General features: G+C 40.3%; 1 protein-coding gene across 1 annotated transcript in view; it reads right to left on the bottom strand.

Annotated features, from left to right (window-relative positions):
• LOC120370865 (vitellogenin-2-like) overlaps positions 1–16114 on the bottom strand; it is a 28003-nt gene extending 11889 nt beyond the window's left edge. The window contains exons 1-23 of the mRNA XM_039486141.1: positions 16030–16114; positions 15890–15910; positions 15624–15775; positions 14009–14260; positions 13236–13397; positions 12999–13147; positions 12189–12339; positions 11907–12064; positions 11652–11817; positions 10597–10722; positions 10022–10240; positions 9237–9454; positions 8968–9065; positions 8235–8359; positions 8002–8103; positions 5122–5241; positions 4849–5038; positions 3096–3189; positions 2775–2960; positions 1845–1989; positions 1493–1721; positions 1230–1405; positions 244–810 (exon numbers count right to left, since the gene is read on the bottom strand). Coding sequence (XP_039342075.1) covers positions 244–810; positions 1230–1405; positions 1493–1721; positions 1845–1989; positions 2775–2960; positions 3096–3189; positions 4849–5038; positions 5122–5241; positions 8002–8103; positions 8235–8359; positions 8968–9065; positions 9237–9454; positions 10022–10240; positions 10597–10722; positions 11652–11817; positions 11907–12064; positions 12189–12339; positions 12999–13147; positions 13236–13397; positions 14009–14260; positions 15624–15775; positions 15890–15910; positions 16030–16069 — 3846 coding nt within the window. The 5' untranslated portion in view covers positions 16070–16114. The remainder of the gene's footprint in view (positions 1–243; positions 811–1229; positions 1406–1492; positions 1722–1844; positions 1990–2774; positions 2961–3095; positions 3190–4848; positions 5039–5121; positions 5242–8001; positions 8104–8234; positions 8360–8967; positions 9066–9236; positions 9455–10021; positions 10241–10596; positions 10723–11651; positions 11818–11906; positions 12065–12188; positions 12340–12998; positions 13148–13235; positions 13398–14008; positions 14261–15623; positions 15776–15889; positions 15911–16029) is intronic.
• Between the last annotated feature and the right edge of the window lie 1288 nt (positions 16115–17402).

The following is a 17402-nucleotide window of genomic DNA, read 5'->3' as shown; positions in this document are numbered from 1 at the left end:
CAGACAAAGCAGTGGAAACCCTGGAGATACTGTAAAGGGGTCACCTGAGACGGGTGGTTGCCTGGTGGAAGTGGGGTTCTTAGTGCATTTTTCACAATATTGGACCAGCGTATTCTGTAGTGTCAATTCATAATTTCCTGATATACAACAGCAAGCCACCTGCTATCTGCAATGTAACTCTCACTGACTTTTTCACCATCACCACCACCACCACCACGCATTCTAGTGACACACATAAGCTACCTGTGTTTTGGAATACTCGCTATCGCTGCTGCTGCTGCTGCTGCTGCTGCTGCTGTTGCTGCTGTTCGGCTCTCTGACGAGTTGATGCCTGCTTCCAGGTCGAGGTGCTTTACTGCTGCTGCTGCTGCTGCTGGTGCTGTCACTGCTGGTGCTGTCACTGCTGCTGCTGCCACTGTCGCTGCTGCTGCTGCTACGGCTGCTGCTGCTGCTGTCACTGCTGTCACCGCTGCTGCTGCTGCTGCTTTTGCTGCTGTCACGACTGCTGCTGCTGCTTTTGCTGCTGCTACTGCTGCTGCTGCTCTCATCTCTGTTTCCAGGTTGTAATGTTTTGTCTTTTGGATCTTGATTTTTGACCCTCTTACCAGAAGGGGAGGAAGAAGAAGAGGAAGAAGGGGAGGAGGAAGAAGAGGAAGAAGGAGAGGAAGAAGAGGAGGAGGAAGAAGAAGAAGAAGAGGAAGTGTCGGAGGAGGAAGAAGATGAACTAGATGGATGTTTAGCATTGGGCTCTGCCCGGAACTCTGTCATCTGGATCTTTCCTTTCTTCTGCCGCTGAGTTCTATTTCCAACCTGCAACAGCATTTCAAAGAACGATGCTGGTGATTAGACACATCAAAAGAAATAATTTTTACTATTTTATCTTATTGGATTTCAAACTATTTGCTTGTTCTTTTCCTTTAAAGAAGCACAACTTCATTGCTATGATTATTAAATAAGATGTGGTGGAAAAATAACTGTGCCCACTTATTTAGGCTGGAATTCATCCATGTGCAGAGGGCCAACATCAGGTCTATGCACCACCCAAGTTCCACTCAAGCCTTTCATGTTGACTTACACACACGCCTTTCATTTGAAATTGTACCCATCTTACTAACCGTATTCTCCATTTTCCATGCAGATATTCCATAATGTATTTTAAAACCATTGCTTTTTGTTTGCTTAAATAGGGTTCCTGCCCCATACACCCTCAACATCTCAAAGTCAATTACCTTAAACACATTTTCAATTCCTAGGATCTTCTTCAGTTTCATTTGAACCACGTCATCTGGAGATGAATCATCATCTTCCTCAGACTCTAGGGTAACCACCTGGATTATTTTGGAAGCTGCTCTAGATCCTGCCTGAATCTCCAGCTGAATTTTGTCTATAGTTGCATCTGTACGGGCTACACACCAGATACATCCATTAGGAGATATACTGCTTCAGCTGTACTGACATAGATAAACAGAAAATCTTGTATTCAATACTATACCTGGTTTCAAAACTATTTTAGCTTCATGTTCTCCAATTAATCGGTGAAAATATGTATTTTTTAAAACAGAGGCATCTCGTGCTCTCCAGTAAAAACAGGCCTGACAACCAAAACGAGTCACTTTGACACAAATGGCTTGTGTATATGTTTTTCCTCCTGCACTGTGGTGAAGTTCCTGTCCAGGACCATAGGAATATTTCTTGGGTAGGATGTCAGAAGCCTCTCTTTGCTGCATTAAACATGAGCACATTAGTACACTGGTAGCATTTCACAGACAAGAAGTACAAATATCACCATGCATATAGTACTGAGAAAATAAATATTAATATACAAACATAGAAGAGTTAGTTACCGTCACGGCACCTTCTCTCGAAGTTCTTTCAGATGATTTGAAATGCTCCTTCAGCAGATTTGACCCAGCACCTTCTGGGAGTACTGGAATCTTCTTCTCTGTGCCTGGTTCTCCTATATTTCTTGATACAGCAAAAGCTTTATGCCTGTGGGATTATGCATGAAATATTATTTATAAGTAGCTCCAAAGGGCTGTTGGATGGATTTAATCATGTCTCTATTAATGTCTCTATTTTAAGAGTCATACAGTTTTGAACACTGAACTGTAATAACCGAATAACTATTTATAAATGCATTTTTGCAGCCTAATAACATGACTTAGAAATCATTTGGGCCTAGATGAACTGCAGGTTGGTATAAAGACAATGGGTAACATTTTCAAACCCCATTTGACTTAGGTTCCTGAGTGCCTAAGGGCTTGCCTAGCCGAACAAGCAGGGGTGTACACTGCCTCTCACTAGCCTGCTGTGTGCTAAGTGTCTGTGTGGACCCTGCTGCTGGGCACTGAAAGTTCCTTAGTGCACTTTGATCTACCCCCCTTTGAAATGGGAGTAGATTAAAGTGCACTAAAGATCTTTTAGTGCACAGCAGCAGGGTCCACACAGACAGTTAGTGTGCAGCTGACTAGTGCAAGGTAGATTTATACCGTAGCTTGCCATGAACTAAGAATTCATACAGCCAAGTCCTAAGTCACTTTTGAAAGTGAGAAATAAGTTTCAAACTGATTTAGGTACTTTTTGAAAATTTTATCTCATATTACAAAAAAACCCTAAAACCCAAACAAAAGAAATCATGAATTACATTGCACAAAAATGGTGCAATGTAACTATGAGTCACTTGTATCCTTGATCATGTGAAATGATTATACTGCTTATTGTGTTGGAAGGTTTCACAAAAAATATTTTAAATGACAAAAATTTAACAACTCTACCTTCCCATCACTATCTCAGTCTCCTGTTGGCATGGGGTTGTTCCAAACTTCAAACTTTTTTCCTTCATGTCTATCTTGGCATCAAATTTCAATGGAGCTTGTACATGGAGTTTGGCGTGAATTTCAATAGAAGACTGAAAGTATTCTGTGTTGATTCCCATCATTGCCACGGTGTTAAAGTAGATGCTGAAAGAGAGCGAAATTGCCACAGATAAGCAAATGGACACTGTATCTAGCCACTGCTCTTTAAGAGGTAGAACTCCCTTTCCACAGAAGTCTCTGTAAATCTCAGAAACATAAAAATGAGAACACTTTCCTTACCTTGGGCTGATGTCAGCACGAAGTTGCAAGTTGGAGTCATACAACTGTGAAGGTCTAAAATCACCAGATAAAGGAGGGGACAGCTTCACATCAACTGCAAGAGACCGAGAGAAAAAAGTCAAAGATGGTACAAGTAAAAATAAATGAGTAAAGAAAAAAGGTTCTCATAACAGATTATTAATGAAAATAAAAGCCATGGTGATAAGAGCAAAGTTTTGTCCTGTATTAAAAACTGGATAATCAATAAGAAACTCAGAGTCGAGAGACATTTGCAGTCAGGAACATGAAGGGGTCATACGAGAACTAAGGCTAGTTAATTTATTATATTTATTAATGATTTGCAGGGGAAGTGGTGAGCAAGCTGGTGACTTGTACTGATGGCACTAAGTTGTTTCTATGTGTAGAAATCATAAAAGATTCCAAGAAAATCCAGGAAGACTTATATGTGTTGGTGAATTTGATGGCAGATGATATTCAGGTTGGATAAATGGAAGATGATGAACACTGATAAATATAGGTCCTGATTCTGCTCTCAGTTATACCACTGTAAATCAGAAACAACTCCACTCAAGTCAATGGAGTAACCAGTTAAGTGGGATAAGAATCAAACATCATCTAAAAAGTTTACATATGCCGATCAGCCCTTAACTTCCAAAATTCATCACAGGAAAGAAATAAAGGAGCCCAGCTGGATACCTCAGTGATGAAATTGGGCCAGTGGGCAGAGAATGGGATATTTGGGGATAGAAGTTATTGCAAAAGTTAATAATATGATATGGAACAATGGCATATGCTCTCCTTTGGAGGCAGTTGTTCAGTTTTAGCCTGCTCGTTTTAAGAGAGACTAAAAATATCCAGAGATGGGCAACAAAGATAGCAAATGATATCATAAGACTACATACAGTGAGCGGCTGCAAAAATTAGGTCTCGAAAAGAGAAGAATTAGAGGGGACAGTAAAGAGGTATTTAAATATACTGTTACTCAAAGGTATGGTCCCTCCCTTTAACACTTTACCATAATACAGGACAAAAAGGACCACTCAATTCAGTTAATGACAGGCAAGTTTAAAGCAAAGGAAAATGTCTCTTCACCCACTGTGTAGTCAGTTTGTGAGATTCACTGCTGTAGTGAAAGAGAGAGTCAAATAATACTGTCTAATTTACAACTTTCTGCATAATTTTATGATCACTAAATATCCCACCACCCGTTCAAACGTAACATGTCTAAAATGGAACTCCTCGTGTCCCCTTGCAAGCCCTCTACTCCACCTCCTGTCTCCATCATTACTGGCAATTCCATGCAGTGACTACTGAGCCATCTTCAGTTCCTCTCTCTCTTAGTTGGTACTAAATCTGCTGCATGTTTTTATGCATCAACTTCAGAATCCACCCATTCATCCCCATTCCTATAGCAAAATCTCTTGTCCAGGTTTTGGTTATTTCTGACCTTGAGTACTGTCACCTTCTTCTCTTTGGTTTTTCAGATTCTTACCTCATCCCCTCCCTTTTCTGTCCATCCAAAACACTGCAGCAAAAATCATCTACCTTGCCTGCTGCTGCAACTATGTTCCAACCATCTACAAATATTTTCACTAGCTCTCCTTCCTCCCTTTTTGTCCTGGCTTTCAAGGCTCTACATAAATTAGTCCCTCCTACCTTTCTGTTCTGATAACTTTTCACTCCACTGCCTCCTAATTTGCCTCCCATCCCATGGTTTGATCCAATATAGCTAATCTTATGTTCTCAAGCTCACCACGGGCTGTTGCACGTGCCACAGCAGTACTATATAAACTGTATTCCAATGGCAGACCAACAATAGTAGGGACGATGTGCCGAAATTCTCCTGAATATAAGGGCTGAATCCATCGTTCTGCAATGCCATTTTGGATTTGATGGATCACTCTCTTCAGCCATGTGTGTCTGTCTGCTGGTCCAGTCACAAGCTACAATGTAACAGAGATACAGCAGATTGAATGAGGAGGTAAAGCTGCCAAACACTTCAGACAAAATTAGGGGGAGTGCATACCTTCATAGCCTGCTGAATGAGATCCTTGTTGATGTCAGCAAAGGCCAGCTCTTGGCCAAATAATTTAATGTAAGCTGATAACAGAGGGTTTTCTGAAGGCAACTCTCTCCATCCCAACAGCTAGGAAACAAACAAAAAGGCACTTAATACAGTATATTTGCAACTAAGAACATAAGAACGGACGTACCAGGTCGACCAAAGGTCCATCTAGCCCAGTATCTGTCTACCGACAGTGGCCAATGCCAGGTGCCCCAGAGGGAATGAACCTAACAGGCAATGTTCAAGTGATCTCTCTCCTGCCATCCATCTCCATCCTCTGCCGAACAGAGGCTAGGGACACCATTCTTTACCCATCCTGGCTAATAGCCATTTATTGACTTAGCCACCATGAATTTATCCAGTTCCCTTTTAAACATTGTTATAGTCCTAGCCTTCACAACCTCCTCCAGGGCCGCCCAGAGGATTCTGGGGGCATGGGGTCTTTGGCGGCAGGGGACCCACGCTTCAGCAGTAATTCGGCGGCGGGGGGCCCTTCCGTTCCGGGACCCGTCGCCGAAGTGCCCCGAAGACTCGCGGCGGGGGCCCCCCACCACCGAATTATCGCAGAAGCAGGACCTGCCGCCGAAGTGCAGCTGGGTCTTTGGTGGTAATTCGGTGCCTGGTGGCCCCCGCCACGGGTCTTCGGGGCACTTCGGCGGCGGGTCCCGGAACGAAAGGGCCCCCCGCCACCAAATTACCACCGAAGACCCAGCTGCACTTCGGCGGCGGGTCCCGCTTCGGCGATAATTCACCGGCGGGGGGTCCTTCCGCTCTGGGCGGAAGGACCCCCCACCGTCGAAGACCAGGAGCGTAAGAGTTTTCCGAGCCCCCCGGAGTGAGTGAAGGACCCCACTCCAGGGGCCCCGAAAAACACTTATGGGGGCCCCTGCGGGACCCGGGGCCTGGGGAAAATTGCCCCTCTTGGCCCCCCCTCTGGGCGGCCCTGACCTCCTCAGGTAAGGAGTTCCACAAGTCGACTGTGCGCTGCGTGAAGAAGAACTTCCTTTTATTTGTTTTAACCCTGCTGCCTATTAATTTCATTTGGTGACCCCTTGTTCTTGTATTATGGGAATAAGTAAATAACTTTTCCTTATCCACTTTCTCAACATCACTCATGATTTTATATACCTCTATCATATCCCCCCTTAGTCTCCTCTTTTCCAAGCTAAAGAGTCCTAGCCTCTTTAATCTTTCCTTGTATGGGACCCTCTCCAAACCCCTAATCATTTTAGTTGCCCTTTTCTGAACCTTTTCTAGTGCTAGAATAAACTAAACATTTAACAGGCAACAGAAATAGCTACTGACTAAGCTATATTTTTCTTTGCCATTTGTGTTTCTTTGCTAATATCATAATGTGACTTTTCAGAATTCCATGCAATTCAAACATATACAAGTGACTTCATATATAATGTCTTGTATTCTGACAAGATAACATTACATCCAGTGCCCAGGGTCAGCTCACAGCCCTCTACACCACTTAAACCCGATTTAAGATAAGACCACAGTATCAAATCAATCCTTCACTTGAGGACACAGAAGTCCTGAAAACAGACCAGTTGCAAGGGGAGGAAGAGAGGCAGGATCTGGAAGGCCAACCCTGGGCTGGACATTTACTACATGCTGTGAAGCCCAGCTTCGTTAGGCTCCCTATGCAGTGAGGCACAGGGTGTTTGGGAAACAAGACCAGAGTGGGAGGCTGCTCCAGACATCCCAGGAGAATGCAGTGATCTAAACTTGGAATTTCCAAGCCACAGGAAATTCCTACATTTAAAAACTAATGTTCCAAATCTAAACAAAAACTAGAAATGTTGATATTATCCATGGAAAGCAAATGCCAACATTTTTTGGTCTCAAAAATTTGAAATGTTTCCATTCAATTTTTCAAAAACAAAATGGAGCAGCCAGCTGTCCTGACTCATAGGGACCCCACACACTGCCTTGGCTCCTGGGAACTCCCCCCAGCTGCCTTTGCCTCTGAGGGACACCTTGGCCTGCTCCCAAAGGGAGCAGACTGGGCATTGCCAGGAGTTGGAAGTAGCTCAGGAAGTCCCCCAGAGTCTGGAGAGTCCCATGCCATGGAGTGGGGAGCCAAGAAGTCCTGAGAGTCCTGTCTCAAGGTGAAGCACTCAGGGTTCCCAGCTATGCAGCAGGGAGCCTGAAAGTCCTGGTGTCCCAATCCCAAGGCAGTCAGCATAGAGGGGCTATCCCAGGACCCTGGAAGCCTAGGCTCCCCAGCAGCCCACCAGGTGAACTGGCAAGGAACCAGGTAGGTTTCCATCAGAACCTCGTGTCCGTTTTGGTGGACGTTCATTGAAAATGAAACATTTCTGTGATATGCAGTGTTGTTGTAGCTGGGTCGGTCCCAGGATATTCGAGAGAGAAGGTGGGTGAGGAAATATCTTTTATTAGACCAATTTTTGTTGATGAGAGAGACAAGCTTTCGAGCCACACAGAGCTCTTCTGTTTGCCAGACCTGAAGAAGAGCTCTGTGTGGCTCAAAAGTTTGTCTCTTTCACCAACAGTAGCTGGTCCAATAAAAGCTATTACCTCACCTAACACATTTCTGTGAAACATCTAGGTATCAGTGAACTGGCATTTTCCAATGAAAATCCATTTTGTTTGAAAATTCTTAACCATCTCCACAGGAGACTCCTTCCCCTGCTATGCCAATGTGAATCTCCACAGTGCCTAGCTGAGACACTCAGGCTGGGTGCAGGGGTGTTAATTTGCCTCTCCGTGCAAGACTGAATTGGTGCCGAGAGTCTTACTAAACACCTCTGCCCTTGATGAATTCCACCCCACAATACATCACACAAGACAAAGAATGAGAACAACACATACTGTTTTCCCAATCTCCTTTATCTTTCTGTATGTGGAATATTCTGCAAATGGGATGTTTTGTTTCCTTACAACATCCGTAAGACCTTCTGCACGGACACCAACCTAATAAAAAAACAACACTGTGCATGAGAGGGTGCACTACAATACAGCTAAAACACACTGTTAGTGAAGAAATACGTTCGTCAAAAATAAACTTTAATACAATCTGTTATTGGCTTAAATATAATATTTACCTCTAGCAAACTAGTAGCTGCACCTGCATAGTTTACAATCAAACTGGAAATTAAAGCTGATGGGAACATTGTTCTTGGACTGTTCATAAGGAAGATCTTTCCAAATGCACCAGCCCGATATCTACCTGTAGTAGAAATTTAAAACAAAACAGTGCTTTGTTGTTGTTCTATTGACTTCTGGAGATGTCAATCGGTAGCTGATAATCCTTTTTTCCTAAAATATATTCTCATGAAGATTTTCAACATTTAGGTCCTGACACAGCAAACATTTATGAGCGAGTATCTTTATACACAAATATACCACTGAAATGGATGAGATACTCAAATGCACAAAGGTTTGCAGGACTGTGGTGAAATGTTATACTAACAAATGCAGTGAAACTATTTGATCAAACTTAAATATTCTAAGTACACTTTATTGCAGTAAGAGGCATTTTACAAGAAAGTTAGAGAGCTGGTAAAATAATTTGTAACGACAAATATACTCTAATAATTCTTCATAAAAAAGAAACACAGTAAACTTTTCAGAATTCAGACACAGAAAATATCTTATACAACTAATTAAATACTCCTTTCATAACTCTTTAAAACCTTCCAGCCATTCTGAAAGGAAAGAACTCTTAAAGATAGAATCCAAGTTAGAGTTCAGAATGATTTACATTCATTCTCCAAATGACTGGGAAATGCTGTTTCAATGATGGACGCTCCCAGTAAATTAAATTTTTTTACTCACTGTAGTAACCACCAAGAGGAATTACTTTACTGTAACGAAAGTTCAGTCTGTCAAGTCTGGGGCTCAGCAGTTTAATGGCAATGTTGCAAGCAGCAGATCTTTTAAAAAATGGATAAAAATATACAAAAGTAAGCTAAATTGTATCAGAGTAATTTGAGTCAGTGTGTGTGCATGTGTGTGTGTATATATATACATTTTTTTACTTACAAAACTGTAATAGAAATTGTACCTCACAGATAATGTACAGTTTTACTTCTCTCTCTACTTACACATTATAGAAGCCTGGGAATCCAATTCTTGACAAAGCTTTCATGTGGGAATATACAAAACTGGCAACTTGCAGATTGGTCTCTTTCAGTATCACGTTAGCTACAGTTGTTACCAGAGGAAGTGCAGGCCCAGTTTCAAATAAGACAACACAAGAGATCATTCGGACTTCAGGGGAAAGTGAATGATCCACAAAGATCTGGAGAAGAATGTCCTGTACCTGGAGAGGGAAAATATAATTTCATAAATGTCTGATAACTTCTAAGATGGTTATTCTCCCTGTATCAACAAATCACACATCCATAATAAGGGGAGAACAGAACCTCAGGTGTAACCTTTTTTCCACTGCATGAGTTGATACACAAACGTTAAAGAAAAGTGTTGGGACATAATGAATAGCTCTTGAGAAAATGCCATGACTAGTGAGACAAATTTATCTGTGGTGTAACTCCAACAGCTTTGTGAACTTGAGCCCAGGTGTTCACTGTCATTTAGACCACTTTAGCAAGGGGTATTCCAGTAGCAGACCAATGACAATATATGACTAATATAAGATGTCACATAATATGACATGTGACTAAAGAAACACCATTACATCTACCTCCCAACAATTACAGTGCCCAGCACAATCATACCTTGATATCACTTGGGGCTCTAATATTGTGATACTAATAACAATCAAGAATTGTTCTGAATTCACAAACACTGCACCACTGAACTCACTTTCTCCCTGGCATATATTCGGCATCTCTCATTATTCAGGTAAACTATCATTGATTCTGCTTACCTTTCTGGAGTCCTTCAAGCCTATATTCCTCAAAGCCATCACAGCTTCGACCTGAATATGGACTGGGAAATTAGAAGCACCAGATGAAACTATTGGCAAGAGCTTCAGGATGCGCTTGATACTGGCTGGTTGTCCTGCATTGCCAATGGCTTTCAGAGCTAATACAATGTCATCTTCATTGCCCTTGCTGGCTGCCTCAGCTGCAAGGTCATGGAGGGGCTGCAAACAAAGCACAGTTCAATGCTTTCTTACTTTCATACAAAATTCACGCATGCGCATATTGTTATCTTCACCCACTGAAACCCTATGACCATAATGCAACTGACGCGATTACAAATTTCAGTGACCTCCTCCGGATTTAGTCTAAATTAGCTATATATTCACGGGTGATGAAGACTTCCAGGCTGAAATCCTTTGGCTACTAAGTAAGCTTCTGGAATGATCATTTGTAAATTAAATCACTGTGTATATCCTGGATCATGTTTTCTAGAATAAAAATGATCAGGTCTCATTGCAGTTTTATCTTTCTTATCTTTTTAAGCTGTTAAAAACAATCGGAAATGAAAAATACCTACCTGAAGAGCTTCATTAGGGCAAGATGAAGCCAGAGAACAGTATCTCTCTACCATGGAACCATATCCCAAATAAGCAATCTGGCGAAGCATGGGAATTCTCTCAAGTCGGGAGCTGGTCACTAGATCCTGCAGAAGGAAAAGAGGCACCTCTTTAAATCAGGATTATGTTCACCTTACCCTTCAGATAAGGACAATTATTTAGGATTCGTCTAGAAAAGTTATTTAAAATTGAATATCTTTCACTTTCAATAAAATCAAATCAAGCCAGTAAAATATTTTACACACACTTGAGCCAGATCCACAGCTAATGTAAATCAACATATCTCCATTAACTTAAATAGAGCTATGCTGATTTACATCAGCTGAAGATGTGGCCTAAGAAAGGCAGGATATAAAGTGCAAAGGACATGGGCAGGAGCCAATCTACAAATGGAATTTCTCTGGAAGAGTCTGTAACTCTTTATTATTTTAAAGAATCGTGCTCACTTCATATTCTGTGTTTTCTTATGTTAAAAAATAGGAATATTAACTAGAAACAGCAGAAAGTCTATTATATAATAGATGGTTGTATTAACTGTATGTACAGAGTTTGGTGTTTTCATTTTGATAATATTTCACCTACAATACTTTTACTTTATTCCACTGTCTAGGAATGTTATGTAATTACTCTGGACTGGAAAATGTAATGATTAAAAGAGCTATTCAAATTATCTGACACATCCATCACCATTAATACTTTAGAATTAACAGAAAAAGATGAACTGACGTTTGATGTCAGAAGAGAGAATATATGGTTCAAGAAAACTAAAATGGGGATATCAATATAGGGTAGGTGTGGGAGTTAATTTTTAATGCCTGCATAACAAATTGAAGATATAGGACCAAATTCCCCTCTCATACAGGCAGCTGTCAACTGAAGTAACAGAGTTATTCTGATACAAAATGAGTGTAAGTGAGAGAAGAACATGGCCCCTGAAGCGCTATAAAATCACTAGTTATTATCAATTGTTATCATGATGATGTGCCCAGGAAAGGATCCTATATATTGTACTCACTGCTGCTACTGCAATAGAATGACCATCCGCTTTTGTTAAATGGAGGGCAAAAGAAACAGCCAGAAGTGCCTCAATGTACTTAAGGTCATCATTGCGAATTCTCAGCTTAAGGAACTTCAGCGAATCAACAGTCCCTGCCATAGTAATTCCACTCAGCAGCCAAAGCCTGCAGCCAAGGTACAAAATCCATACATTTAGCTCTCTATGCTCCTTGTACAAGACATGTCAATTGTTAGTGACACAGTCAATTATTACCTGTGATAAGGTTTATCTGAAAATTGCTTAAAGACGGACTCCAAGGTATCAGGACTTGCTACCCGAAACAGTTGAATAAGCTCTAAGAATTTGTATGGAGCATCCCCATGGAGCTCTTGCTGGTTGTCCTGGATTACTTGTTGCAATGTTTCCACTATCTGAGGATAGAAGACAAAGGGAATATACTAATTAGTTGCTTCTCCGTTGAGTTTGTAATAATGTATTGATCTTTTATTAGTCTGATAAATGGCAAAGCAGCTTAATAAACTAAGCATTCTATACCCGTTGCTCAGGGTTTTTCGTCTTGATTAGCTGAATTGGCATCTGGAGCAGTAGTGGTGGGAAATGATAAGGCAGGCCTCCACGGTTCTGCAGCTGAATTTCTGGAGGGCTCACGCGTTCATTTTTCACTTCAACCAAGGTAAGTTCTTGTCTGGAAGGAAATAAAGAGACATCAACATGTGTCATTTGGAGGAATAAGCTGTCTAGCTGCATCCATCTGACTTCACTGCTTTGGCTGTACAGTGGGGATATGGATAGTTCTTTATTTGTTTTTTCTAACACAAAAGACTTTACAATTTCTTGGGGTTATGGTCTTTTCAATGGAACAGAACACTGTCAGGGGATAATGGGTATCTGCAATGAGATAACTGCTGAACTGGAGCTGAATTGTTAAGTGGAGATGAATTGTTATTTTCCAAAGCAAGAGATACTGGTTTTATGATAACATAACATTTATAGTGATTTTATTCTGTGTGGGCCTCATGTTCATTTTGACTCAGGGGATGTTGGTGCTATAAAGCGGCACTTTCTCAGTGGAATCATTGAATAGAAGCACTCCCATGGATTTAGGAAGCAGAATTATTTTTTCACTTTTTTCTCATTTCATTACAATAGAAAGTTCAATTTACATGCAGCAAAAAATTATTGTTAGTGCAAAATTCCCACAGCTTTTTTGGGTGGGTGGGAGTAGAGTATGAATACCTGCAACTTTATCAGCTGCCATTTAAGACAACTCCCATTTACTTCACACGGGAGCAAGATCAGACTGATGCCTTTGCACTTATTTTCACTTTCACCTCTGAGGCTTACCTTGCCTCCATGTCCGCAACACCAGCGGGTTCATTGAAAGGTGAGATCTGATAGACCTGCTGGGACACAGCTTCTGTGATCAGGGTGCCAGAATCTGCATATTTCAATTTGTAGGTGAATGCAGCTGTTCCTTTTACAATATTTTCTTTCTAAAAGAGCAAATAAACTCATGTAATGAATGAGACTAGACCATGGTTTTACTCATTTTTAGAGTGGATCTGTTTAGCTTATTCATACCAATGGGCAAGAAGGACAAGGGCGGATGTAAGTCATTCCAATATCCTTCACCACTTTATCCTGGCAGTCATTGAGGTCTTTGGTTTTGGTCATAGAGACTCGGTTATTCCTCCTGTCTTCCTGGATAACGTACCTTGTAAGGCAGACGCCTCCAATCCCAGCCTATAGAGAATGATAGAAAATAATTGGACTTTGTAGTTATATCAGGTCTGCATGAGAGGAAGAACATTCCCCTGAACTGAGATTTAAAGTGAAAATGAAATTTAGTAAGACTATATGGAAACCATTTCTTAATTAAGTGTCAAAGCCTGCTCTCATTACGCACACGAGTAGTACCACTGAAGTAAGCAGGAATACTCAGATGAGTAAAGACTACAGGATAGAGACTCAATTTAGGAAATAATCAACTAATTGATATAACCAATTCAATGAACAGTGATAGATTAGACAGAACAGGGTAAATGAGGAAGATATACAATAAATATCTCAATGTCTGATAATTACCTTTATTTTTTCCCTGAGTCTTCCGTTTTATAGATTGCACATATAGAGAATGTAATAGACAAACTGCCAGAAATGATCACCTTCATATATAAATGTATATTTTCTTTTGTCCAAATGAAAATATTTTAATATTTTTGTGCTTGTTGAGTGAGATTTTAAAATAAATACAAATAAACTCTAAGCAAGAGTTTTAATTGACTGAAAAGCATTTAATAATAAGTAATGCTTGGGCACATGCAGCAAACTAGCTTGAAACTGGAGAAACGAACCTCTTGCAAGTCATATGCATTCTGTGACTTTTTGATAGTTATCTGCAACATGTTCAGAATTCCTCTCACTAGGTTAACGCACGTGACGGGGGTATCTTCTCGGGCATAAATGTTTCCAACCCGCCCATTGCTGTATTCAAACTTAAAGGGTTGGGTGAGATACGAAGCGATCAGCTGAGTGAGTTTGGAAGCTCGAATGAATGGATCTCTGGGCCAGATCCCATTGTATTCCTCCAGCTGTGGAGATCGGATCTGAGAACAAAATTCAGAAAATGCATTAGTCTCCATTCTGTGAGTGAAAATATTTTTAAAGCATGTACTGTATACAGAAAATAACTTGGGAAAGAATTAACATCGCTATACATGGTTTACTCTGCATATAGACTGCAGAGGCCGTCTTCTGTGTTATTTGTACAGCACCTAATACAATGGGATCCTTGCCTATGATAGTTGGGGGGCTTTTAGGCACTATGGTAATACAAATAATAAATAAAAATAATATATAGAGATAAATACATAGAACTTGATTCTTCCCTCTCGCTCTTATATTGGTGTAAGACCAATATACCTCCATTGAATCTGGCCCGCTGAATATATTATATATTAAAGAAAAAAGCTAAAAACATTTGAATTACTCTTAATAATATTTTTTTAAAAATCTATTCGCATCAACCACTTTGAGCATAAAGTTTAATGGAAAACTCAACACAGATTTTTTTGTTTTACATAATAAGTAACTGTGCAGTACAGGTTTCAGAGTAGCAGCCGTGTTAGTCTGTATCCGCAAAAAGAACAGGAGTACTTGTGGCACCTTAGAGACTAACAAATTTATTAGAGCATAAGCTTTCGTGGGCTACAGCCCACTTCATCAGATGCATAGATATACAATATAGTAGATGCATCTGATGAAGTGGGCTGTAGCCCACGAAAGCTTATGCTCTAATAAAGTTGTTAGTCTCTATGGTGCCACAAGTACTCCTGTTCTTTTTGCGCAGTACAAACCAGAAGAATTTTAGGACCTTATTTCATCAGCCCTTATTTAGGCAATGCTCCCATTGAATCAACAGGAGCTTCAGCTTTGCTTGAGTATTGAATAAGTAAGAGTGCTGAATAACATAAAAAGTAAGTTGGATAGAATTGTTATTATTACGTATAAATTAAGGACTTGCCTCTGCTCCTAATGACTTCCATGGGAATTTGGAATGTGTCAGGATTGCCAGATCAAAACCTTAAATGAGAGCAGGATTGGACCCCTGGTGTTGGAAGCCAAGGTTCTCAGAAATGACTAGTGATTTTTGTGCCTCGATTTTCTGGCGATAAGTTTTGGTGCCTCCATATTTGGATGCTGTCACCTGACCTCTGAAAATCAGATCTCATTAAGGCATCTCTAGTTGAACACTCCAAAATTGAGGCACCTCAAATCACTAGTCACTTTTGAAAACTGGAGCCATAACTCACAAGTCATTTCCCAGTCCCTAAAATCTTCAACACTCTTTTCTCCATTGCTTTTGTCCTGTGGCTGCTTACAACATTCAGTAGCCCAAATGTTGCTTTAACCTCACGTGGTTTTCAATGCTGTTTTTGTCTGATCTCCTTTGGAAATAGTGCAGTCTACCTTGAGGAGGTGATTCCTCTGTGACAATACACTGATCTCTACTTTACAGGACAGTCTCAGCCCAGTTCTTGCCAAACCAGGCTCTGGCAGTCCATTCAGGGTAAAGGCCTCATAGTTGTACAAGTAGGTCTTGCTGCTACTAAAATCAGGCTCTGTGAAAAATGATACAAATATTCACTTTTAGTAATAGTTCAAAAGACATTCTGCTTTGTGGTCATTATGACAAAGGCATTGAATGAAGCTTAAGAAATGAACAGTAGACTTACCAAGGTCATACTTTTCACTCCCTGTGAAAAGAAATCAAATGGACACATGAATAATGGCAAACATTAACTTTGAATTTAATGTTTTGACTCCACTACAAAAACCCAGTAAAAACTAACAGAGAAGGGCTATGTAAACTTACCCACAAGGGTGAACACTAGCGCTAGTACGATTCCCCTCATGATGAAGGTGAATGAAGACCTCCTCAGGCATCATGAGGCTTTTATAGAAAAACCATCACTAGCACATGGTCACCGCTAAGCTGTATTTTGCTGATTTTTCAAATTGTTATCAGTTTATGCAAACAGTTTTCTTTTTGCAACCATATTGACTTTTGAATGGGAGGAATCCTGGACAGACCATGCCAGGCTCGTTGAAATCATATTATTTAAATCTTTGACAGACTGCTGAAGAGTCTCTCTTACTTTTCCTAAAGTTCTTTAAAACAAATTTTAAAAATATATAATATGTTGCTTTATTTGCTAGATTTGTTCATGGCTGCTTGCCTGTAATTGATTCTACCACAGATTAGGATGACTTTGCCCTGGTTATTCTGACCTGGCATATGATACAAAATGTTATCTAACTGATAATGACTCAGTGAGCAAGCAGCATTATGTGTGACAACTGTCTCTCTCTTATTTCTTGATTTGCCAAAATGTTAAAATAATATAATATTATGGATTTTAGTTAAAAGCCCAGTTCCTAGATTATTTTCTATGTTGCTGCATCACATGAATTTTTGAGGTTCTTATTCCTGTTAAAGCCAGGTTCTAGATTTATGTGTAAAAGAGATAGAATTAGGGGACCAGGCAATTTATAGATTACAGTGATGGGCATTTTCCCACATTAGTATAGTTCATTTGTAAATTATTATGGCTATGCAAATGTGGCAGTTGAAGTGCAACTTTAAAAATGTATTCTTTGCTTTGTTAGTACTTAGATGCTCATTGTGTTAGAGATGGTCAAACACATATGAAGACTCAGTCCCTACCCAGTAGAATTTACAATCTAAATAGCTAAACCAGATGGTGCCTGGAAAGAAGGGAGTATTATCAAATCCCCATTTTACAGATGGGAAAATTAAACACGGAGCATGAAATCCTAGTTCCATTGGAGTCAATGGCAAAAATCCCATCGACTTCAACGGGGCCAGCATTTTATTCAGAGAAATTAAGTGACTTGCCATGGTCATACCTGAAATCTGTGAGAGAGCTGAGAATTGTCCATTGCCTTAATCCCAAGCCCTTACTTCAGCAGCAGTATGAACACATATATAATTGCACATTTTGGGGGCATGGCATTGGCCTCCACTTTTTATTCTGAGGGTTACAGCTTTACTCAGTATTCAGAATTATATAAAATTTTACTAAGACTATCTTCTTTTTCTGTTACTTTTCTTTTCTCAGTGCACTTGATGTGTCCATGATATCATCAACCACAAGAAGCCCCCTCTGGAAGTCTGCAGCTGGAATACAAGATTGGTTTGTTCCTTTCTGGTCAGATTATAAACAA

This window comes from Mauremys reevesii, linkage group 8, assembly GCF_016161935.1.
Source record: "Mauremys reevesii isolate NIE-2019 linkage group 8, ASM1616193v1, whole genome shotgun sequence".
In the NCBI taxonomy this organism is placed as follows: Eukaryota; Metazoa; Chordata; order Testudines; family Geoemydidae; genus Mauremys; species Mauremys reevesii.
The sequence above is the reverse complement of the archived record's forward strand: the minus strand, read 5'-3'. Positions and strand labels throughout refer to the sequence as shown.